We start from the raw sequence: 27062 nt of genomic DNA, 5'->3' as shown, positions 1-27062 counted from the left end.
GATCAACTTCAAGCCAAAGCATTTTTTAGGGATATGAATTTGTTAAGCTAGTGTTAGGGTTAAGAGTTTTTCACGAAGATCTGCATACCTCCCCTCAAGCGAAGGACCAGATGCACAGTAAACTCCTTCTGGAAGTTGTAATCAGTGAGTGTTCGGTCATCCTCTAACTGCTTTCCGGCGAAGATCAACCGCTATTAATCTGGGGAAATTCCTTCCTTATCTTGAATCTTGGCCTTCACGTTATCGATTGTGTCGGAGCTTTCAACCTCAAGGGTAATGGTCTTTCCTGTGAGGTTCTTAACGAAGATTTGCATCTTGCCGACTGTAGAAGGCTTGCATCTTGCCGACTGAAGAAGACTTCTTATCTGAAGAAACCCACGAGCAGGAGAGATGACAAGCCCGTTTTGACCAAATAATTACTAAACTGCCCATCTCTGACTCTTTTCTCCCGGTATCCCTTTCTGATTTTTAGAACCCTAGTTTGTTTTCTTTCCTCTCTTCCGGTCTCCCGCCTCTACTTTGTTCAAAGGCAAAATGAATTCAGTCACTGCCAGAATTGTAAAGCATTTAAGGACAGCAGCTTCTACCAGAACTGTACCTTCACTAGGTACATTCTTTCTCCCTTCTTTTTTTCTTTCTTTGAAGTAACATTCTTAGATGCTTCTTACCTTTATTTGAAAAAACATTCGCAGGTGCTTGCTTCCAAAATAAAAATAAAAAAGGATCGAAAATGATCCCATTTGAAGAACATTCAGAGCTTCTACCTTATTGAAAACATTCGCAAGCTTGCTTCAAAATAAAAAAGTTGAAATGATCCCATGTTCTTCTGATGATTGGTAGATCATATAGTGTTTTAGTTCATATCTTTTTCTGGGTCTTGGAGATATCTGTGTTTCATGATTTAACCGTTCTTGGTTTATGATACCGGTAAGTAGGCGGGCAAACCAGTTTGAAATTTTGGCACTCAACGTTGGCATTATGCTGTCTACAATGTAGACATAGAGGATGATGACTTTCTCACTTGAGAGGCCGGACTTGGAACCACAAGATGTAGACCCTCGCAGAGGTTGGGGTTTCAGAGGTGTAGATAAGGTTATTTGTCATTTATCCTGACTGCAGGGTCTCATGTTTCCAAGTTGTTTTGAGTCTCACTTATTGATTTATTTCACCTCTTTCCTTTTGGGAAGAAAGGAGGGAAGGAAGTAATAACTAGGTGTCCTCTTATTCTCTAATGTCTCATTGTTGCCTACTACTGGTGATTATTTGTGGCAAGATTGGACAGGCGCCTGTGCAGAAAATTTTGAGGAATGGAAAGAATGGAAAGATTGTGACTATATTATTTACAGTTGGGATTGAGGGAGTGTTTGATCAAAGATTGGTAGGATCAGAGAATTTGCCCAAACCAGCATAGTGGCATAGGTGCATAATGAACAACTTGGAGCTTATGTAGTTCAACAACTTATCAAGAAGTATTTGTTTTAATATTTTCCCTTTTCCATATAAAACTAAAGAGCTGAACCAGAACAAATGTGTATGGAGCACAATCAAAACAAATACTTCTTGATAATTTGTTGAATTGCATAAACTCCAAGTTGTTCATTATGCACACAACCCGATGCCACTGTGCTGGTCTGGGCAAATTCTCTGATCCTACCAGTCTTTGATCAAACATTCCCTCAGTCCCAACTATAAATATGGTCACAGTCTTTCCATTCCTCAAAATTTTTTGCACAGGCGCTTGTCCAATCTTGCCACAAATAATCACCTGTAATAGGTAACAATGAGACATTAGAGAATACAAGGAGTATTGGTTATTACTTCCTTCCCTCATTTCTCCCTGAAAAGGAAAGAAGAGTGAAATAAATCAATAAGTGAGACTTAAAACAACTTGGAAACATGAGACCCCTGTAGTCAGGACAAATGACAAATACCTTATGTACACCTCTGAAACCCCAACCTTTGCGAGGGAAATTCATTATCCTCCATGTCTACATTGTTCTCTCCATTGTCAACATCATCAAAGGACAACGTTAAGTGCCAGAATTTCAAACTGGTTTGCCCGCCTACTTACAGGTATCATAAACCAAGAATGGTTAAATCATGAAACACGGGGATATCTCCAAGACCCAGAAAGAGATATGAACTAAAACACTATATGATCTACCAATTCCAGGAAATGATATCATTTCTGATGATAGAGAAAAACATGGGATCATTTTCGATCCTTTTTTATTTTTATTTTGGATGCAAGTACCGTCCCTCTTGTGATTGTTCTTTTGAAGTAACATTCTTAGATGCTTCTTACCCTAAAAAGGAAAAAAAGAAAAACATTCCTAGGTGCTTGCATCCAAAATAAAAATAAAAAAGAATCGAAAATGATCCCATGTTCTTCTCTATCATCAGAAATGATATCATTTCCTGGAATTGGTAGATCATATAGTGTTTTAGTTTGTATCTTCTTTTTTTGGGTCTTGGAGATATCCTTGTGTTTCATGATTTAACCGTTCTTGGTTTATGATACTCGTAAGTAGGCGGACAAACCAGTTTGAAATTCTGGCACTCAACGTTGTCCTTTGATGATGCTGTTGACAATGGAGAGAACAATGTAGACATAGAGGATGATGACTTTCTCCCTGAGAGGCCGGACTTGGAACCACAAGGTGTAGACCCTCGCAGAGGTTGGGGTTTCAGAGGTGTACATAAGGTATTTGTCATTTGTCCTGACTGCAGGGGTCTCATGTTTCCAAGTTGTTTTGAGTCTCACTTATTGATTTATTTCACTCCTCTTTCCTTTTCGGGAAAAAGGAGGGAAGGAAGTAATAACCAGTACTCCTCGTATTCTTTAATGTCTCATTGTTGCCTACTATAGGCGATTATTTGTGGCAAGATTGGACAGGCGCCTGTGCAGAAAATTTTGAGGAATGGAAAGACTGTGACCATATTTACAGTTGGGACTGGGGGAATGTTTGATCAGAGACTAGTAGGATCAGAGAATTTGCCTAGACCAGCACAATGGCATCGGGTTGCTGTGCATAATGAACAACTTGGAGCTTTTGCAGTTCAACAACTTATCAAGAAGTATTTATTTTAATATTTTCCTTTTTCCACGTAAAACTACTTTACCTTTTCCCCCACCGTCCCTCTTGTGATTGTGCTTGATACGTGTGTTTTGCTTCAGCTCTTCAGTTTTTGTTGAAGGTGATATTGAAACAAGAGTCTACAATGACAGTATCAATGGCCAAGTCAAGAATATTCCTGAGATTTGTGTAAGGCGTGATGGTATGTTGCCTACTATTATCTCTTGTTATCCTTATCATATCATCATTTGGTGGTTAGTTGATTTAGGGCATTCTTGCTTTACCTCAAAAGTTCCTTGTGTAGGTTCTCATTGGAATTACCTTAGGCTGTATGGGTTTGCTATCTTACTGATCAAGCATGTTGCAAGAATTCATATCTGGATTACCAAGATGAACAGTTGTGTTTATCATGAAATCAAAATTCTTTTCCTTTAATTAACGGCTATGCATTGTTTGTTATGGCTGGAAAGCTTGCTTCATTTATTTACAATTATCTTTATGAATATGTTCATAAAAATTCTTTGTTTTTTTTTTTTTAAACGGAGTTCATAGTTGATATCCCTGCAATTGTTTTGTTGTTTGTCTATTATCGATAATCTTTCATATCCTTCCTCTTCATGCAACTAAATCCTTGGGATCCATGTAGGTTTGTGAGGCTAAAACAGCATCAAGATGGTACTCCTCCGATTATGACCCTGGTGGACTCTGATAGTCAGCAACTAGTCGGACTATGGGTTTCACCTATTCAAGTAACAACCTACCATCTACCATTTTACATCCGTATCATCATCAACCCTTCATATTCCATAATCTGAAGGCCTCCTACCTTCAAATACATCTTCTTTCTTCTTCCCTTCAAAGGTTCGACCTTGATCAATACTGGGAACAAAGTAACAGCTTTAAATTCTAATTAGCAGACCCTAGTTTTGGTCTTAGACAACCACATCTTGGTCTGGTTGCCCTCCAGAATCTAAGGTGCAGGTCCCTTAGGATCCACCATTACCCAAAGGTCCCAAACTAGGTCCATTAGTTGGGCCTGAAGTCCAGCTTTTAGGTTCTATAATGTAGGCCTCTGGCCTGTATGGTAGAGGGTGTTTCGACAGGAGAAGCCTGGCTGTATGGCTGGATCATCTGAAAGTCAATCTAGATGGGGAAAGGGTAAATAGGTTGAGACTACTGAACTGTGCTAGTCTTTGCAAATACCTAACAATTTAATAATTCAAAGCAAAATAAAACAAAGAGATAAGACACATGGATTTATAGTGGTTTGATTCAACTGAATCTATGTACACTCTCTTCTAGTACCTCTAGAAGGTTTTCACTACTATGTGCACTTTCAGTATGATGGGTGGGGACACAACACCTTTTACACAATTGTAGATTCCGAGCAAGAACACCCTACAAAATCCTTGCTTTCAGGCAAGAACCTAATAATGAATAACAACAAAGACAAACACAAAGCAATCCCTTTCAAATACATCAGGATGGCACTTCTCTTTGCATGAAATGAATGCAATGAATGAACAAGCCTCAACTCTTCGAAGTTCTACTTTGAGATCACACTTCAACTTTCTTTGTCAAGAGGGAATAAATCTCTGAAGGGATTTGGATATTAGGAAGACCAAAAGGCTACAATAATGCACAATGATGAGTTTGTTTTCCACCCTTGGGACTCGTGCTTGAGAGTGTCATAATGACGTCTATTTATAGCCAAATTGGGTCCTAACGGATGTAAAACAGTCATGTTTTTAAACTACTGACTGACCTTGGGCATCACCCGATCTATCATCTCATCCTAGCTATTGGAATATGGCTTTCCTCTCACGGTTGATTAGCGGTCAACTGGGTCTATCGTCTATGGTGCTAATTGGTTTGACAATCGGCCATGAAGTCTTCATGGTATGTACCATGAGCTCTTTGGGATTAGGGCGCTCAATCATGCATAAATAGCAAGCAATCAACCGGCACACTGACTGTGAGGCTTATTTTAGGCTTTCTAATAGTAATTGCAGGGTTCTGTTTATACTCCTTAGGACTGACTCATTAGTCCTCTTTGCCCATGAGATTAGTTTCTTATAATGCCTAACGTGAAATGCATGCATTTATATGTGCGACTTTCCTCATCTATATGCATGGGCTTCAGGTGAGGGCTTCATGTCATTCTTGAGCCTTGAGCTTGTGTTTGCATATGGGGATGTCCATTCCTTGGTCTTCCACTCCTTGAGTCCTTAGAATCTTCTTTTCATGGCATTTGGACTGCTTTCATGGCTTCATGCAATATTCGCTCTCTACTTAGATGTATGTCTTTATGTATGAATATGCATATGTTTGAACACACAAGTTGGTCATTAGCTCAAAGTTATATGTGTTTGTGATCATCAAAAAATTCCAACGGTAGTTGGGTAAATTCCCTAACCATTTTCCCATGGGAATTTAGGTCAATTCCCTAACAATCTTTGCCTTTTTGATGATGACAAACACACATGATTCGATAGAGACAAAATTATGTAAACAAGAATTTGTCTACCATATTGATCATATGTATCTCAACTCAAGAATGAAGATTCAAATTTTCATTTTGCTGATAGGAAATAGCAAGATATATCCATAAGATGCAAAACTTTAGAAATGATGGTAATGAGCAGATTGAATCATATGACTTCTCCCCCTTTGTCGTGTCAAAAGGCGAGGCTCCTGTGAATGGATGGAGTAGTGGACATAATATATGCTCCCCATCATTAAGACACACTTGGTGAATCTGAGCAGGCTCCTCCACAATGGATGCATTAATTAAAAGTGGACAGAAATAAGCTAACACAATCTCATTATCCATATTAAGCATCAAAGTATAGCATCTATGAAACCACAGTGTATCAAAATAGTTATAACATCCAAAATAGGTGATGGAAACTCAATTTCAGGGTTAAGGTTCCAAGGATGATTTCCCTAAAGTTAAGGGTTTGCCCAGGATAATCCTCTTTAAACTAGGAAAATAATTATCGAATCTAGATGAGATGGATAATATTGTTAAATGTGGGGTGATGGACAAGGAGATAAAATTGGATCCAATTGGGCAGGGTTTGGGGCAAGATTTGGTTTAACAAAACTAAATGGGATGATAGGGAAATATTAGGGTTCAATAAATTAAAATTGAAGAGGATTTGACAGTGGATCTTAGGCAATCTTCTTGGATCTTTCCCTCTTCTTTTCTTTTTCTGTTTTCAGACTTGCTGCAAGTTAGTAGAGAAGAGAGAGGGGGCCGAAAGGGTTACAAAGGGGAAAGGAGGGTGTCATAGGGTAGGGGAGAGGGCGGGGGGGGGGGGGGAGGAGTTTTAAGGGATCGTAGGGGGTTGGGAGGGTGCTGTCAATGGTCTCTCAGCAAGGGGGTGGGACCTAGCCACCTAGGGTTGCTTAGAACAGGGAAGGGGTAGGGGAGGTCTTGCGATGGGTTTGTGAGGTGAGGGAGGGGGCTGGGGTTGCAGTGAAGGAAGAAGGAAGGGTGGGGAGGCTGCTGGTACTTACTTGAGTGCTGGATTAGAAGAAGGAAGCTTGCTGGACTTGCTGGATCTCAGGGAATACTTGGCGGAACAAGAGAACTAGATAACTGCAAGGTCCTACCCTATGGGAGCCTGCTGTACCTTTCTTGGCTACAGTATTTTGACAAATTTATTCATCCAGACTTTGAGAAAATTAAAAGAGAGAGTTGGCTTATTTATAGCCTACTAAAGACTTGGACTCTAATAAGCAAACTACTTGACTTAACTAGGGAATTCCTTATAGACTAGCATCCCCTTTACAACTCAACAAATAATAACGACAAATGAAAAGGAACCATCTTGGAAAATAACACCTAAATCCAAAAGGAATCTTAATTTAAAAATAGATTCCAATTAGAACCCTCTAATTTTGACCCCCAAAACCTCAGTAACTTACCCTAAGGACTCCAATCCAAATTCTAAGTGTAGATATGGAGTCTTAACAATTAGGAGATCAAAGCAGACAAGTTGTGGGGATCCCCAACCTTATTGGGAATCTCACCTACACAAGGACTTGCAGATATATTGCAAAATACTAACCCAAATAAAAATTGAAGATAGAGACCCTTGGATTAAGGGGGTTCTAAGCAAACCCTTCTTGAGCCCCAAAAGGGCTTGAAAATGACCAAAATATCCCTAGGGTATTCGGTTAGCTCTGGGATTGGGCCTTTTGGGTCTAGGTCTTGGCTCAATTATGGGGGGGGGGGTTAGCTCTGATCACATAAATTCTCCCCCTTTTGAAAGTATTCATCTCCTGATGAATGTGTTGATCAAATCTCTTGGGTCAATCCTTTGCAAGCCTATAGTGTGTACTCACCCTCGCATCTTACAGTGGGGAGGTAGTAGCATATGTGTGCCACTTGCACCTTTCCTGGATAGAACTTGGGTAAGATAAGATTGGTGGGCATGAAGTCTTCAATCTTAAGGTTCCTCTTATCAAAAGCCCAAGGAGGAAAGACAAAGTCAATGGGCTTTGCTCTTGGAGTCCTTCCTTGTCACCACCTCTTCCAACACCGTAGCTAGAGCCTTGAGAGTCCTCGTAGTATCTCCTCCAAGAAAAAATCTTAGACCTAGGGGGGGGGGGCAGTTACACAAGGAATAGGGGCTGTTGTGGCCCTGATGTCTATGAGCAGCATTACTCTAACCTTAATGTCAAGGGCAGAGGGCTCCTCTAGTGGAGTGGGTACCTCATCAATTACCTCTTTGGTTGGTGTTGCTGATTTGGGCATGTCTCTGTACTTTGTGGGTGTGTCTTGGTCAACTATTATGTCCTTGTCATCAAGGACTTGAGTCTCCTTGACTTCCACTGTCACCATTAAACTCCTCTAGTGTGGTTGTAGTTGTCATGGACAGCAGCTTTGTCTCTTTTGTCATCTCACTAAGGCCTTGGCATTGGTCCAACTGTGCTACCTTACGAGTGGAATCTTCAAGGGCTGCCTTTGGAGGCGGCCATGGGGCCGTTTTGTTAGGAGTTGGTTGGTGAATGTGGTGGACAGCAACTTCCTCTCTTTGGTGGTGCTCTTTGGCTAAGTGATCTTCATTATAACAATCTCTGGAGTGCTGATTTTATCTACTTTCTTGGCACTACCTTTGGAGGAAGTGTCCGGGTTGGTGGTGAAGGCCTAGTATCTGGAAGAAGCAGTTTGACCTTGCTTGTTTGATCATGAATGGTGCTGTCCTCTTGTAAAACCTCCTAGATTATAATTTCTAGCTTTAACTTTCCTGGAATGAAGTCCGCTAATGTTTGCTGCCGGTCCCAAGCCCGGGTAAAGGAGGGTTGGTGCGTCAGATCGACAGCCGATATTGAAAAAAATCTAGCCAAACCCTTTTTATGGATTCAACCTTGTATAATAAATGCTATGTGAGGGCGTTCCCCAACAAAAGAAGTGATGCACTACACAATGGCCTGGGTGTAGTGATAAATGGGAAAGGGTTAGCTAGGGCATCCCTCGTAAGCTCCGTGCTGCGTTCGTGCCTGGATGCTGTGATGAGTAGGCAAGGGTTCCCATGCCATGAAGGAGTGCTGGTAAAGAGGCTAGTCTAGAAACGTAGGATTAGGTTGGTATCTTGGAACATAAGATCTTAAACAGGTAAAAACTTAGAATTAATAGATGTTATAAGGAAAATAAGGATTAATGAAGCTTGCATTCAAGAGATTAGATAGAAGGGTTAAAAAGCTAAATAGTTGGATGACTTTAAACTTTGGTATCTGGGATAAAAGTAATAAAAGTGGAGTAGATATAATAGTGGATAATGATTTTAAGAATGATGTATGGTGCAGAGTGTTTGGCGGTTAAAAAGAATTATATAGATAAACTCGGTGTAGTAGAAATAAGGATGCTAAGATGGATGAGTGGCAAAACTTGAAAGGATAAGATAATGAATGATCATGTTAGAGTTGGTTTGGGAGTTGCTCCTATAAGTGATAAGCTTCAGGAAATTCGTTTGAGGTGGCACGACCATGTTCAACGGAGACCTATAAATGCGCTTGTATGGAGAAGTGATATAATCCAGATTGAAGGAACTAGAAGAGCTAGGGGTAGACTTAAGATAACCTTAAGAGAATTGGTGAGAAAGGATATGCATAGCTTAGGCCTTGTATTTAGCATGGCCTCAAACAAAACTGATTGGAAGGCAAGAATCCATGTAGCCAACCCCATTTAGTTGGGACAAGGCTTATTGTTGTTGTAGTTGTTGTTGTAATGATTTTAAGAATGATGTGGTGGATGTTAAATGATTAAGTGATAGGGATCATTGTTATCAAGCTTGTAATGGAGAAAGAGATCATAATATAATTAGTGCATATGCACCTCAAGTAGGATTGGATGAAAGTCTAAAGTTAGAAGTTTGGGAAAATATGAATGGATTAATGCTAGGAATTTGTGAAGGAGAAAACATTGTCACAGGATGTGATTTAAATGGACATATTGAGAAATATTAAAGAGCTTGGAGGATTTGGTTTTTGAGAAAGGAATGAGGAATGGCTATTAAGTTTAGATTTGGTTGTTACTTTTGATCTATTTATTATAAACACTTCAAAAAGAGAAAGAAACATTTAGTTACCTTTAAAAGTGGACATCATAGAAGCCAAATTGATTTCTTCCTAAAAAGGTCTAATAGATTGTTGTGTAAGGATAAAAAGGTGATACCAGGGGAAAACTTAACCACTTAACAATGACTAGTGATCTTGGATATGTTCCTAACTCCGAAAATGCATAAAAGCTGTGAGGTTAACTATCTTAGGATAAGATGGTGGAATTTGAAAGAAGAGTGCTTGAAATTTTTGCTAATGAAGTAGTCAAACAAGGAAAATGCGATTTTGAGGGGGACACTAATGCAATGTGGAATGAAATAGCTACGTGTATTAGCAAGGTGGCCAAATATGTCATAGGTGAAACAAAAGGAAAGCTCCAATTTCTATAGATTATTGGTGGGATGGTGTGCATGGTGGGAGATCTCGCTCTCGAGCGAGATCTCGCCACCCAGAAATACCGAGATCTCGACCGAGATGGCGAGATCTCGGTCGAGATATGCCAGAAAATTGGCGATAGTCTCGGTAGCCCATCTCGGTGAGTTTTAGGGCTCTGGTTGGGCTGAAACTTGGTACTTAGCCTATTTAAGGCCTTTTGAACACATTGGTGGCCTTAGATTTGTGAGAAAATAACCCTAACTATGTCTCCTACGTCGACCCTATGTGTAAAACCGAAATTCTGTGTAATGCAAAGTTATAGTCTTAGAGAATAGACAACATGTAATGTAATTATGTAAAGATATCAAGTAATTCAAGACTTCAAGTTAATGAGTTATCATTTATCAACCATCAAGTATCAAATACAAATATATAATAACATATTAACATTACACATCAAGTATTCAAGAATCAAGTCAACAAGTGATCAAAGTTCAAACTTCAAACTATCAAAGATTCAAAGTAATAAATTGTTAAACACTTAAATAGTTAAATGTCTTCAAAATTTTACAACCATAACTCCATAAGAATTAAGAAGACTTACAACTTACAACTTACAACTTACAAGACTAAGAGTATCACTCAACATTCCGCATCAATTGATTCGAGCGGTGGCCACATATGACTCCCAAGTCAATTGATCAATGAAGTATGTCACATATCGGTTTATATGATCATTATATGTTTGCATGTCGAATCTGGAGGAATAGCGATGCGGATAACGTCAATCATGGGTGGGTGAAAGAGCCATTGTTGTTGTTGTTGTTCATATAGTTGTTGAGTATTTGGGTCGGATTTCTAAACCACTCATTTAACAACCCACCTTCACTCCCATATGCATACTCTCCAGGTGAAGGGTCTTGAGGAATAGTATGACCTCCATAAGAAGAATACCCCTGTAGTCGACCCGGTCTTGTGATCCCCATATTGGTACCCCGATGACGGGCTCTGCTGTTGTGAATCACTCGATCTAGGCTCATGCTTCCCATGTTCAATTCAAGATCATGCATGCTTGCATCATCATTCGGTTGCCCCTGCCCTTGCTTTGATCTGCTCTTCCGAGCTCCTACTATAAGTCCAGAGATAGGGGAAGCGTGGCTCACATGTGTCGGATGACTCGGACCTGGTGGAGGTGAGTCGGGTGACTCCCTTTGTGCGCCGACTTCCACCGGAAACACGACCAGCTGCCGCCTCCATGACTCGAACTCGATGTCCGATTTGGGCCACTTGGCCGTCTGGTATGAGTGGTATCATCGGCATCATCATCCGAATCCCCACTACTAGTTGTCACCTCGGTTGTTTGAAGTCGACCGGTGGCTCCACAAATGGTCGGTTGATCCTTCGATGCCGCTCGGCGGCGACCCTCATCGGAAGATAGGTGCTCGACCACGCATCGGGCCCACAGCGGCGGCAATGGTAGGATCGGGCTGCCCTTACGGCCCATCCGGCGTTGGGCCACCTCGATCCCTAACCCAGCGATATATGACATCATCTTCCTCATCTTCTGCGGGGGCTCGTGGAATATATCGGTCAACTCAATCGGTTCACGATTGTCGTCATCTATATTATTTTGTATGTGCCCTACTCTCAATCTCATGTTGTAATGCACATACACCAAGTTCTCGAGCCTCTTACTCCCCAATCGTTCCGTACCTTACTATGGATGAGCGAGAAGGTGCTCCGGTTCCTCTCGCGCCGGAGGATGAGCAAGTCTGTGAGAGTACTTTAATTGCTATGTCCACGAGATTTGGCGCACTAATTCCATATAGAAACCACCGATCAGCTGCATAACCAAAAATAAGAATGCATTAGGCAAGCAAATCTTTATATTTATATAACTTATCGGTTATCATTTATAAAGTTATAGACTTAGAGTCTATAGACTTATAGACTTAATGACTTATAGAGTAGTAAACTATTTACCGGGATCAGTTTTTTCCTGGTTGCAAGCTATGAAGGCTTTCCAAAACTCCCGGAGGCATCCTGAACTCCCGATCTGTACACCAATTCACCAATTCTTCAATTATTGTATTATACTATTATCATGTATATGCTTAATGGCTAATGCACTAATGCAAGAAGTTGAAGAAACAATTGAATAAGTTCTCACCTCTCCATTAATTGTCCCTTGCATGATGGGATTTGACACAAGCTTCTCCACCACCTCTTGCACCGATCATCAACTTTACATCAAGCCCCGGATCATTCTTGTAATGGTACTTTGGGTTGAGGTAGTAAGCTTGCATTGTGGAAATAAAAAATTTGGTTAATGACTTAGTGATTTGGTTGTTTACTAACTTACTTGTTTATAAATTATAAGTTATAAGTTATAACAAATAAAGAATTTAAATTAAAGTATACAACAAAAACTTAAAGACTTAAAAGTGACTCACCAGCCAAGTGCAAAGGATGCATCAAGTGCATCTCCCATCTATTATCAATGATCCTCTCGTAGGATTTGAAGGTGCTAGGGGCAGCAGCTCTAACCAACTCTTTCATTTCGTTGGAGGGCAGCATATATGTGGGGCATTGTGGGCTTCTTCTCCGAATCCACCATCCTTAAAACAAACACAATAGGCTCTATAATGCCGAGTGTCCTATTCAATTGCCTCCAAAAGGAATCATCGGCAATGGTTTGTTGGGCTAGTCTGCATCGGGATGGCTAGATCCACGCCAACCAAACCACTCCTCACTTGCAAACATGTGCCGAAGACCCACCACTTTCTTCGGAAGCTTTTCGAGCTACATAGTTGGTGGCGAATCTAGTCAATCCAGTCGACTAGATCACCCTTACAGTGGTTCCTCATCATCTTGAGCACATAACCATGGTTATAAATAAAATTACTTACCCTTCAGCCCTCTCAACCACAGATCTTGATTGACTTTCTTTTCCCCAAGTCCTTCAACATAAGATCAATCGAATGAGCAGCACATGGTGTCCAAAAGAGGTGGATCCTGCTGCTCTTCTTCCTCATCAACATTTCACCAGCTTTTTGAAGTTTGCACCATTATCTGTGACAATTTGGACCACATTCTTTGGCCCTACCTCGAGTACCACCTCCCTAAGAAGCTTGTAAAGGTAGTCGGCATCTTTGATCTTATCGAGGCATCCACCGACTTGAGGAAGGATGTCTTTCCATTGCAGCTCACCATGAAATTAATGATGGGTGTCTAGTAGGACCAATCCATCCATCAGCCATCACGGTAACACCATATGTACTCCATTGTTCTTTTAATGATTCAATGTATTCATCCACCTCTGCTTTACCTTGGGTAAATATTTATTCATTACTTCCCAAGCTGTTGGGCCTTTAACCCCTACACCTGCCCTAGCAACTGCATTGATCATCCCCTGATAGTATGGTGTTTTGGCTACATTGGGTGCAATGTTGTTATAGAGCATGAATTTGCTGATTGTTAACCTAGCTTCCTCCTCCCTCGCCTTCTCTACCTCCGGCAAACATATAGGGAATGCTTCTTTGATAGATGTCTTGTTGGTTGAAGAGGAGGGGTCTTGGTCAAATGTGGAATCATAATGTGTAGTCTTCCTCCTCCTCCTTTCGGTCCTCTCGGTCTCGGTTCCCGAAAACTATGTCTAGGTGGCATGGATGCCCCTGACCCCGAACCACCTGCTCCCCTTGTTTGTTCATATTGCCTCACACTATCAGCATGTAAGGACTGTCTGCTAGCTTCCATTGCAGCCTTCATTTGTCTCCATTCGGCTCGTGACTCAACACCCATAACCCTCCTCCTCTCTTCATCATCGCTTGATTCCTCATCAACATCAAGAGTAGGTCTAGATAGCACTATATCCTCAAATTCCCTTTGCTTTTGTGCCATCTCTTCCTTTTTTGTTTCCCTCCTCTTAAAGTTGCTGCAATTTTTTTGGACTTCATAAGGAACCCTGGGACACTTGGCAACATCTTTATAACCACCAGCCAAATGTTGCTTTAATCTGGTTGAACCACGGGAATTCAAAGTCTTGAGGCAATACTTGCATCGGGATTTCTTCTTGTCGGCCGATCGGTGGATCCCCATGTTGCCAAGCAATGTCCTGAGTCCCACTACCAGTGCCGCCACTCCCACTAGTTGCCATTTAAGATTCAAATGTACAGCACTGAAAGTCTGAAATACATACATGAATCATGAATATTCCCAAATAATCATTAGAATAATTTTTAGATACATAAAAACATGTAAAAACAATTTATAAAACAACAAAACACACACTTTGTTCTAAGATAACATATATACACTGCTCAAACAAACATGTTAGTATTTTTAAAATAAACTACATAATATGAGCATCATTTAAAAAAAAAAAACAGATAAATTTTTAATAACATATTATTTTTTATAATTATTTTATGTAAAAATAATATATAAAACAACAAAACACACACTTTGTTCTAAGATAACATATATACAATGCTCAATAAGACATGTTTGTATTTTTAAAATAAACTACATAATATAAGCATCATTTAAAAAAAAACAGATAATTTTTTAATAAAATATTATTTTTCATAATTATTTTATTTAATTATTTAAATAAAAAAATACATCAAGCATGATAATCAAAATATTAATACATGAGATTGTAGCCCTCTAAATGTAGTTTAACATAAATAATAATCACATTCATATCATAAGTATTTATTTATAATCTTTAATTTTAATTTTTTAGATAATATATTTTTTAAATACGAAAATTCAAAAAAATTAATAACAGAAAATTAAAATTTTTTCCATGAAAGTGTAGATCTAAGCTTGAACATCAACATATATTTATATCACACTCATACAATCATTGTAGAACCTTGTATTTGAAAAAAATCAAATTTGGGGGAAAATCTTACATTTCTTGAAGATCCCTTGAAATATGCTTGAATCACTACAAATATGCTTCAATTTGTTGTTGTAGATGAGTTGATGATGTTGCTATGTTGAATCCCCAACAAATTCCGGCCAAATTCCGGCCAAAAATGAAGTTTTCCGGCCAAATATGGGCTTCCAGCGAGTTAGAGGAGAGAGAGAGAGGCTCGAGAGAGGCGAGAGATGCCTCTCTCGAGCGAGATAGGGGCTTTAAAAGCCCCTAAAGCAGCAAAAATATTCCCGTTTCATTCGCATCCGCCCGCGAGATCTCGCTCGCCCTAAAAGGCGAGATATCTCACGAGATCTCGGCGAGATCTCGCGAGATCTCCCACCAAGAGGTGGGGAAAAGGGACCATATAAGAAAAAAATATAAAAGAAAGGGAAAAGGAGAAAGGGGGGGAAAAAAAAAAAAGGGGGGGGGAAAAGAAAAAAAAAAAGGGGGAAAAAAAAAAAAAAAAAGAAGAAGGAAAAAAAAAGAAAAAAAAAAGAAAAAAAAAAAAAAATAAGAAAAAAAAAAAAAGGGGAAGACCATGTTAGATGTATTAAAAGTGAAGATGATAAAGTTTTAGTACATGATAAGGACATTAAGAAGAGATGGAAAATCTATTAGTCTAGTCTACTAAATGAGCATACTTTAGGTATTTGTGATTCAAACGATTACACCATTCACCAAGGCACCAACTTTCGAACTTATTTACGAAAAATTTTGATGTCCAAAGTAAAAGAAGCTCCAAGGAGGATGAAAATAGGTAAGATACAAGGTCATATTGAAATCCCAATAGAAGTATAGAAGATCTCAGGAATCTATGGGCTCGCTTGGTTGACTAACTTGTTTAATAAGATTATAAGCACAAGGAAAATGCTAGATGAATGGAGGTGAATCATCGTGGTTTCAATTGGCAAAAATAAAGGAGATATAGAGGCACTAAATTAATGAGCCATACTATGAAATTATGGGAGAGAGCAATTGAAATTGTTTGAGACAATTAATCACAATTACGGAAAACCAATTTTGGCTTTATGCTGGGAAGATCTATAACATGAGCTATTTACCCTATTAGGAGATTTATGGAAAAGTATAGAGAGTGTAGGAAAGACTTATATGATATAGAAAAAGCTTATGATAGAGTTCCTAGAGCATTAATTTGGCAAGTACTAGAGAAAAGAAGTGTTGCAAGTAAATATGTGGATATAGTTGATGATATGTATGGTGGTTCAGTGACTAGTGTAAGAATAGTGGGAGGACAAAGTAATGAATTCCCAATTACAGTTGGGCTACGTCAAGGATCAGCTTTAAGCCCATATTTGTTTGCACTTATAATGGATGAGTTAACCAAAGACATTCAAGATGAGGTTCCTTAGTGTATGCTTTTTATTGATGATATTGTGTTGATAGATGAGACTCAAGTAGGGATTAATATCAAGTTAGAATCATGGATAGTAGCTTTGGAATTAAAAGGCTTTAAACTAAGTAGAATGAAGACATAATATCTCATTTGTAACTTTGGTCGTGATTAGGTGGATGATGAGGTGGTGAAACTTGGTGATAAGAGATTCTTTGGAGCAATTGTTTTAGGTACCTTGGTTCAATCATAAATAAAAAAGATGATATAGATGATGATGTTTGCCAACAAATTAAAATAGGGTGGATGACGGGAGAGGTGCATTCGGGGTCTTGTGTGATCGACGTATTCCTTTAAAGCTCAAAGGAAAATTATTTAGGATCGTCGTTCGACCATCTATGGTGTATGGTGTATGGTATAGAGTGTTGGGCCGTTAAACATAATCATATAGATAAATTCATTGTAGCAGAAATGAGGATGTTGAGATGGATGAGTGACAAAAGTAGGAACGATAAAATAAGGAATGGTCATATTAGATTTAGTTTGGGAGTTGCTCTGATAAGTGATAAACTACAAGAAAGTCGTTTGCGGGGGCATGACCACGTTCAATTGAGGGCTGTAAATGCCCCTGTACAAAAAAGAGATATAATCTATATTGAAGGAATTTTAAGAGCCAGGGGTAGACCTATGATAACCTTAAGAGAAGTGATGAAAAAGATATGCATAGCTTAGGCCTTGTATCTAGTATGGCCTCAAATAGAGCTGATTAGAAGGCAAGAATCCATGTCGCTGACCCCATTTAGCTGGAACAAGGCTTGATGATGATGAACTTTTCCTAGAATGAAAGGACTTCAGGCTGAATTTCTAGAGTGTGTCCTTTACTTCCTTTTGCAGATTCAAGGGAAGGAACACAACATTTTCCCCCCATGCCTAATTCCCCCCATGGATTGTTACAGATTTACATCATTATCACAAAGCTACGGTCTACCCAAAATTACATCAATTACTCCCATGGGAACCATATCACACCAGACCTCATCAGTATAGGAATCTAAGCTGATAGGAACTAAGCATCTAACTTTAGCTTTACAATTTCATGATTGAGGAGCCCAACTGTGTAAGGGTTTGGATGGCCTTCCACTGGTAACTTGGCCTTCTGTAGGTTGCTTCAGAGATAACATTAGTGCTGTAACCATTATCATTAATGGCTCTAACCAAAGATCTACTTGCCCGTTAATGTGTATGGAAATGGCTGCTCCTCCTCCAATCTTCATCTTCAACTTCAGACACAAGAATCTTGGAAAGAAAGTTCATCGATGGGCCATATTCAAAGTAACATTCAACACTAGGACTGTCTACTAATTCTTCCATAGCCCTAGGGATTGCTGTTTCATCTATGGTGGTACTAGGGTTTGCTGGAACTGTGGCTTTAATACCAAATGATGAAAACCAAAATTTACGGTTAAGGTTCTGAGGATGGTTTCCCTAAAATTAAGAGTTTGCCTAGGATAATCTTATTTAAACCAGAAAAATAATTATCAAATCTGGATGGGATGGATAATATTTGTTAAAAATGGTGGGATGGACAAGGAGATAAAATTGGAATCTAAATGGGCAGGGTTTGGGCAAGATTGGGTTTAGCAAAATTAAATGGGATGATAGGGAAAAGTTTAGGGTTTAAGAATTTAAAATGGAAGAAGATTTGAGAATGGATCTTGGGCAATCTTCTTGGATCTTTCTGTTTCTTTCTTCATTTTCCCCCTGTTTCCAGACTTGCCGCAAGTCAGTAGAGAAGAGAGAGGGAGCTGGAAAGGGTTAGAAAAGGGGAGGGAGGGTGTCATAGGGTATGGGAGAGGTGGGGGAGGGGAGAGACAGTGTAGTAGGGGTAGGGGAGGGGGTTCTAGGGATTGTAGGGTGCTGGGAGGGTGCTGCCAATGGTGCAGCAGCAGGGGTGGGATCTAGGGTTGCACAGAACAGGAGAGGGGTAGGGGAGGTCTTGCGATGGGTTTGGGAGGTGACGGAGTGGGCTGGAGTTGTTTGAATGAAGAAGAAATGGTGGTGAGGGTGCTGGTACTTAACTTGAGTGCTGGATTAGAAGAAGGAAGCTTGCTGGACTTGCTGGAATTTCTTGCTGGATCGCAGGGAAGACTTGGCTGAACAAGAGAACTAGATAACCACAAGGTCCTACCCAATAGGACGCTGCTGCACCTTTCTTGGCTGCAATATTTTGATAAATTTATTCATCCTGATTTGAGAAAATTACAAAAAAAGAATAGGGTTTTTTTTAGCCTACTAAAGACTTGGACTCTAATAAGGAAACTACTTGACTCAGCTAGGGAATCTCTTTTAGACTAGGATCACCTCTACAACTCAATAAATAATAACCATAAATGAAAAGAAACCATCTTGGAAAATAACACCTAATTATCCAAAAGGATGTTAATTTAAAATAGAGTCCAATTAGGAGACTCTAATTTTGACCAACTATTCTGACCCCCAAAAACTCTGTAACTAACTCTAGAGGACTCCCATCCAAATTCTAAGAGTAGATATGGTGTCCAAACAATTAGCAGATCAAAGTGGATTCAAGTTATAGGATCCCAACCTTACTGGGAATCTCACCTGCACAAGGACTCAAATATCTTGCAAAATACTAACCCAAATAAAAAACTGAAGATAGATCCATGACCCTTGGATTGACGGGGTTATAACCAGACCCTTCTTGAGCCCCAAAAGGGCCTGAAAATGACCAAAATACCCCTAGGGTATTCAGCCAGCTTTGCATTGGACCTTTTGGGTCTGGGTTTTGGGCCCAATTATTTTTTTTTTGGGGGTGGGGTTGTTTCAACCCTTTTCACATCAATATGGTAATATAAAAACATCGACTTACTAAGGTACGTCTGAAGTAAAAATAATAATATTAGTCCTAGTCTAGAAAGCTGGAGGAGGTCAGCTTCTTCAATTCTTAACACTTCTCACTTCATGTGCTCAGCTCTAATAATATTCAAGAGATTTTTATGAGCATGAGGCATCTCTTTTCGTAGCTCTTTCAAATTTGCACAAGTAATTTTTCTTGAGGATAAAGATGAACCTTCCATGTAGCATAATCTTCCTCATCATCAGAATTGTTCCCCGTTATCTTCTATAGCAGCATCATTTATGAATTCAAATCCTTTTCTGCTTGGAGGTGGAGTTAGGGAGTTGTCTTCAAACTTCATTTTCTTGATGGTAAGGCCATCAAGAGATGTATTGATATATATATTTATTGTATCGGTTGTATACAATAAGGATATGTATCGGCTAGTATTTAATCGTATCATGGGATACTTTAAACCTTAGGTGCCAATAGTGCCCTTTCAGTCCACATAGCATCTGACAAAGTCTGCATTGGAAAAGCTCAACAATTCAAACTCATTATTCATGGGGTACTATAATCCTAAGTCCATGGTTCCTTTTAAAGACTTTAGTATCCTCTTAACAGTACTAGCATCGGGCTGTCTAGGTTCTGCATGGAACCAAGCACAAACACATAAATTGAACATGATGTCGGGTCCACTAACAGTCAAGTATAAAAAATTTCCGATTAAGGAACAAATTTTGGTCGAAACCTGAATTTCAACCCAAGAAAAGGCCAAAATTTTAAAGTTTTGACTGAAATTCCGGTCGAAACATGACTTTTTCTTGAAGTTTCGAACTTCAATTTCGAGCCTTATATGGCTTCAAAATGATTTGCATTCTTGCCTCCCTCCTATTTCAAGCATAATAAACACAATGAAACTACTAATTTACCAAAAAAAAAACCATTGAAAAGTTAACTTTCAAATATACTACCATATGAGTAGAACTGAAAAGATTACCTAGTACAAGTCTGCCTAATACATGCCTAGTAGATCAAGTGATGGTGTCTCACATTCATCAATTTGAAGCTCATACATGAGTGTATACATGTGTATTTTAGGAATATACATATTTTGAAAATTAATTTTTAAATACAGAAAAATAAAAAAATAGTAGCAATATCCAAAAATTAATTTTAACTTCACATAATCATAAATCAACACTCTAGACTAAACATACTTTAATTTGAAAGCAATTTAAGTTGATTTGAGGCATAAACTAAATAGAAATAAAAAATGGAGAACTTTGTTAACTAACCATGTTTGATTCTCAAACACCCAACAATAGAGGAGCAAGAGTGGAGTTGGAATGCAAAAGTGTTATTAAAATCAGCTCAAACAAGGGTAGAAACCAAAAGAAATCAGAGAAAAAGTGTGAAGGGGTTGAAACTTGGAGTGGCGGAACCTGGTGGAACTGGCGGAAATATCACACCATTTCGATCGGAAAGCCAAAATTTTATTCCGTTTTGGTCAAAACATGACGACGAAATGAAATATTTGAGATTTCGTCATGTTTTTTAAAAAATGCAATTATTTCGACTGAAATTTTGATTGTTTTGGTCGAAATTTATACCATGCTTCTGATCATACCACTATATGATAACATGTTGGATCAAAAGGAGTGCCTTCTGCATCCTCAGTAGGGCTATGGGAGCTTCTCATTGGGTTGCTAGCAGATTTTTGGGTGACATATCAAACTTCTTCGTAAGTTCTTTCATATTTCTACTTTACATTTATAAATATGCCTTTCTCATGTTGCTTGATTTGCAATCCAAGAAAGAAGGTCCACTCACCCCTCATTTTCATTTCAAATTCACTATGTATACAAGTACTAAAGTCAGAGTGAAGATTTTCATTAGTACCACCAAATATTATATCATCTATGTAAATTTGGATGATGATTTGATCATTGCCTTTGTTGTTGATGAAGAGGGTGGTGTCAACCTTACCCATTTTGAAGCCTTGCTCTTGTAGGAATTTGCTTGAGCCTCTTGTACCAGGCTCTTGGTGCTTGCTTAAGTCCGTAGAGGGCTTTCTTCAGCTTGTATATGTATTTTAGAAATTTCAAGTCTTCAAAATATGGAGGTTGAACTACAAAAACTTCCTTGGAGGTTGCTCCATTCAAGAAAGCGCCCTTAACATCCATTTGATATAGTTTGAAGTTTTGATGACAAGCAAATTCTAAGAGCTTCCTAATTGATTTCAGTCTTGCAATGGGTGATAAGGTTCTCATTATAATCTATGCCTTCTTGTTGGTTATATTGTTGTGCCATAAAACGGAGCTTTGTTTCTTACTATAGCTCTAGTCTCATACTCTCATTTAGTTTATTCCTAAATACCCATTTGGTCCCAATTATTGGTTGGTCCTTGGGTCTAGGAACTAACTCCCGTACATCATCTTCACTGATCTGGTTTAGTTCATCTTGTGTGGCTATAACTCAATATGGGTCAGTCAAGGCCTCTTTGGCATTCTTGGGTTCAGTTATGGATATGAAGCAGCAAATGGACATTTATACCCTTAAGAATTGACTCAATCACTCAATAGTCCTCTTTTCCCGTGCGATTAGTTTCTTGTAGTGTCTAACTTGAAAAATGCATGTATTTGCATGTGCCATTTTCCTAATCTATATGCGTGGTCTTCAAGTGAGGGCTTCATGTCATTCTTGAACCTTGAGGTTGTGTTTGCATTTGGGGATGTCCATTCCTTGGTCTTCCACTCTTCAAGTCCTCAAAATCTTCTTTTCATTGTAGTTGGATTGCTTCCTTGCAATATACGTTGTCTACTTGGACGTATGTCTTAATGTATGAAAGGCCTATCTTTGAACACCCAAGTAGATCATTAGCTCATAGTTATATGTGCTTGTGATCATCAAAGCATTCCAAGGGTAGGTTGCGTCAATTCCAAAACCATATTCCCAGGGTAGTTAGGTCAATTTCCTAAAGTCATCTTCCTCTTCAAGCCCCATTGTCTTGCATCACTTTGGGTTGCGAAAATATTTGACACCTATACAGCCGTCAATCTGAATATCAATATTATGTAAAGCATGCAATGATTGAAAGAAATGGTTAAGATGTACAATGGATTGTGAAGTCCCTTTAGTAAAGCTCATACTTGCAGCCATGGTGGGAGATCTCGCGAGATATCTCGGTTTTTTCATAAACTGAGACGAGATCAAGGGCGAGATCTGCGAAATGGGATATCTAGCTCAAGATCTTGCCATATCTCGCTGGAACTCTCAATTTTTGCCCAATTTTTTGCGGATTTCAGAAAAATTTTTGCTTGCAACTACTCTTAGCACATCTACAACATCAAAGGAAGCTCAATCATCCTCTACTTGTCTTATGAACTTATGCATTAATGACTTATATAGAACTTCTAACGGTTGTATACTTTTATCATTCTATTCTCGAAAGTCAAGATTGTAATACTCATATGAATGTGATCTTGATGACATTTAAGTTATTTGATACACTTGATTTTCATTTATACGCCTTAATGGTTTTATATTACATGTTATATAACCTGCATTCTCTAATCCTACAGCATTAATGGTTTTATATTACATGTTATATAACTTTGCATTCTCTAATCCTACAACATTTCGGTTTCACACTATGGGTAGGCTTAGAAATCGTACTTAGGGTTGTTTTCTCACAAATCCAAGGCCACTAGTGTGTTCAAAAGGCCTTAAATTGGCTAAATACCAAGTTTTAGTCCAACTGGGACCCTAAAACCCACCGAGGTGGGTTACCGAGTTGACGCTCAAAAAATGACATATCTCGACCGAGATGGTTGATATCTCGGTTTCTCATGGTAGCAAGATCTCTCCTACCATGCCTGTAGCATCTCCAATTCTTCTTTGTTTGTTCCTGTTGTAAACAGGATTTTGAAATAAATGCATTTTTTTTCCCGCTTCCCCAGTTACCCTCCGGCAAACCATCCCCCCCCCCCCCCAAAAAAAAAAAAAGAAGAAGAAGAAGAAGAAAAAGAAGAAGAAGAAGAAGAAGAAGAAAGAAAGAAGGAAAGAAGGAAAGAAGGAAAGAAAGGGGGAAAATAACCTTGCTTTTCTTCTTTAGGAACCTAAAAGATTCTCTGAGCAATTCCTCTATGTCACCACATGACTTTGTCCTTGGGAAATTATGGATGGAGCTATGGTGGTACCTTCATCTTCTATAGGGGTTGGTTTTCATTTGATAGGTTAATACTGTCTTGCTTGGAGTGATGTAACCCTGGATACAGGGCCACTAGTAGGACCTTTTCTAAGAAAGAAGCAGGCAATCTAGGGGTCAGTACCTTGCTGTTTGGGTTAAAATCTCAGAGGACAGCAGCTATAGGGCACTCAAAAACACACAAGTATCCCTGCAGCTAGATCTGATTTGGTTCACAACTCTTAGATCTAGGTATAAGATAGGTGTAGGGTTAATTGGGGGAGGGGTTTAGAGTTCGGCCTGACTAGAATTAGGCCTGAAAATAAGATAAAATATTCTGTTCTTAATAGGACTGTAATTGCAGAGTTTTCACAAGTTAGGTTTATTTTGGAGATTCTAGGGTTAGGGTCAGGGTCGGGGTTGAATGTAGGGTAGGGGATGGGAATGCTAATCCGAAGGCAGTGTGTAAAAGGGGAGGGGGTGTATGGATGGTTCCTCCTAGGGTTTAGGGTTTTAACAGAATTTGCGAATTCTGGAATATCCAGATTCTGCCGCCAGAGGAAAGAAGAAAAAGAAGAAGAGAATGAGAGAAAAGGGGTTGGGGATGGGAAGGGACTCAACGGTGGGGTCCTTAGGGAGAGGGAAGAAGGTTGCAATGAAGATAGGGGCTGGGATAGTCACAACTAGGGTTTGGGGATAGGGGAGGGTGCCACAAGGTGTGGGGAGAAGGGGGAGGGCTGTGTAGGAGTTAGGAGGGTGGAATGGGGTAGGGAGGGAGCTGGAATTACACTTACTTGACCGGAAAGGGGACTTTTAGTGAAAGCAGGTTGGTTCAGCTCCCAGGGTTGTGCAGGCTTGAAGAAGATGAAGATGAAGAACAACTTGCAGAATTTGAAGACAACTCATAACCCTCAAAATCCCAGGTCATGGGCTTTGTTCCCCACGACTCCAAGTCTGAAATTTTTATCCAATATCAAATACCGATTTGGTGCAATGATTTGGGGGCTACAGCTTTACAATTAAGGGAAACCAACAAAGAATCAACTAGGGGATCCTTTATGGATTATGATTCCTTTGACAACTCAGCAACTTAAAACAACTAGAAAAGGAGTCTTTTCAAGAACTCCTGAACAAAGACAACTTGTAAAATAAAGCCACCACTACTAGGAGTCCTACTTGAAAATTGGATACCAATTAGGACTAATAGTCAGATCAAGACTCTAGCCACTAGTCCAATTGAAAAACAGAAAGTAGATCGATGATCCTAAACTTATTTTGGATATCACTGGACCCTTTTTTGGCCAAAGTGGTGGGGAAAATACCAAATTGGCTTCTGAAGTTTTGGCCAGCCCTTTGTTGCGTCACTAGGACCCTGTTTTGGGTCCAAATTTTGATGGACCCTATACTTGCTGATTCTGGTTACATGATGGAGTTAACCTTATCGAGAGAGTAGCAAGTCTTGTGAGTCCTAATTTTTGGAAATCATTCTTTATATTGCTCTGTGATACCAGCTAAAGATGCCCCCTTGGGGTGGTTTCTTTTTTTTTTTTTTTTTTTTTTTTTTGGGGGGGGGGGGGGGGGGAGTTATATTCAGAACCATTTGAAATCCACTGTATCACAAAAGCTTAGGCATTTTGTTGGGAAGATGTATGCATGCCGGGGATTTACTTCAGAAGGAAGGGAAATGGCATTCCTCTATACGTGTCTATCTGGTATGAAGGTGTAACTATAAATTAATATTTACTGAATTTCATGGGATGCTTATTATGTAATTAAGGAGCCCTAGGCTGTGTTTGTTTGGCAAGTAAAGAGAAGAAAAGGAAAAAGCAAAGATTAAAATATTATACCATTTCCAATCCTGTAAACACCACCCTCACCCCCCCCCCAAATAAAATAAAATTAAAAAAATCAAATTCTTCAGGAAAAATGTTCCTTTGATCTTATTATATTTTGCAATATGATATTCCCATTTGGCAGCATCTTTCTTAGTGGAAAATTTAAAAATTACTGTAACACCCAAAAGTGTGCCTATATAATTGTTACCTCTTGATGTACTCTAGATCAATTTATTGCATAAACAAACCAAACCCAAAGCATATAGGAATAAGAAGTGATAGGTGTTGGGGAAGCTATGAGGTTTTGAGTACAATAGAGCATGGATAACTCAGAGGATCCTGTAGGACCTGCACAAATAGTCAAAACATTGTCTACTGAAAGATGCCTTTTAAGGGACTGTGAGAGAGGGCAAGTGAATTGATTTATTTAGACTTGATTGCTCTCGTATGCAATGTAGTTTTCAAGTCCCAATGCTCACTCATTATAATGTAGTACTTGATCAACATAATTATTTCATGATGTCAAAATATGCATTGAGCATTCAGGTTGTTTAAGTCAATGTGTCCTTTATATTTGTTGCAAACATAAACACAATTATTTGTGTGGGGTTTAAAAGCAGATTTGGGAGAGCTTCTCAGTGTGGTTCACAGAAGCGGAGTCTGGGGGTGGAGGAAGGTGGTTTATGGATTTTTTTTTTTTTTGGGGGGGGGGGGGGGGGATGTCTGAGTGCAAGAATCACTTTTTAGAGCTTCTCATCTAGAAAATCTGGTAGAACTAGCAGGACTTCGAATATCAACCAAACCTGTACTGCATAGTTTTAGATTTGTATAGATAGATACTCAGAATACTAGTTGAATTGGGACTCATAAATTTACCACTTCATGTGCCACAAATCGTGTTGTCCCCAATTCGCTATCTCTGAATGAGCGTACCCGTCACATAAAGCCTTCTGCCAATAAATAGGGGATGGGTGTAAGATATGCTCTTACTCCCCCTTTGCAGAGGCTAATTCTGGACTTAAACCTGTGACTACTTGGTCACAGTGGAGCAAGCTTATGACTGTGCCGAGGATTTCTTTCCATCCCTATTCACCCTTTGTAACCCCATAAATTATGTTGTCAATCAGAAATTGACTCGCTTCTTTTGTTGGATATCACCAGTTCTTTCATGTTGGCATTAGTCCAGCTAGATTATGCAGATTTCCTAACTTGGTGCCTTGTGAATTATCTCCTGCAGGAAAAATTCGTCTTATAAAAACCGGAGAAGGTGTTAGCAACATTTCTTTTGATGATCTAAGTAAGTTCTCGTCCCTACTCTATTTAATTGTGTTGTTATGTTCAAAGTTTTTATTTTTACTTATTTATTTATTTATTATTATTATTTTTATCATATTCTGAAGCTCTCATTTGTATTGGCAGAGGAAGGACTATTCTAGCCAGATATCTCAACATTACTCTGGAACTCATTTTCTTGTAAAAATACGCACTGCTGAAGCATCAAAGTTTTGTAAAAAAACAAATTTTCCCACCCCCAGAACCTTTCTTTGACTTGTGGTTCTTCAACCTGCCCAAAGAATGCTACTGTCTCTTTGAGGGAATTCTCATCTTGCTTTTAACTTGCTGGTACACTTCCCATTTATCACCAGATTCAGAGGAGATGTCACACTTAACCAGGTTGCCTGATGATAACCACTCTGACCGTTTCTTGAATTGTTGTTTCATTGAGTATACAAAATATTTTTTCAGGGTGGTATGGAAATGTTTTGATCTTCATTAACTCAAAACCTGATGAAAATCTCTACCCAATTCCTGGATTTCCGACATTTCTATGAAAAGATTTTAGTAAAGCTTGAACCAGGGATTCTCTTTAATGAAGCTATA

The 27062-nt window shown here is 39.1% G+C and overlaps 1 protein-coding gene across 1 annotated transcript; it reads left to right on the top strand.

The window, feature by feature from the left end:
- Positions 1–27062, top strand: MTSSB (mitochondrially targeted single-stranded DNA binding protein). Its single transcript, XM_089153564.1, has 6 exons — positions 1–607; positions 2532–2704; positions 2870–3078; positions 3179–3279; positions 26419–26478; positions 26601–27062. Exons 1-6 carry the CDS (start codon positions 535–537, stop codon positions 26615–26617), a joined length of 633 nt encoding a protein of 210 aa, XP_089009690.1. The 5' UTR covers positions 1–534; the 3' UTR covers positions 26618–27062.

Source organism: Hakea prostrata, chromosome 4, assembly GCF_041222555.1.
Source record: "Hakea prostrata isolate BN-2017 chromosome 4, UWA_Hpros_2, whole genome shotgun sequence".
Taxonomy (NCBI): domain Eukaryota; kingdom Viridiplantae; phylum Streptophyta; class Magnoliopsida; order Proteales; family Proteaceae; genus Hakea; species Hakea prostrata.
This window is presented reverse-complemented; position numbering and strand designations above follow the sequence as displayed.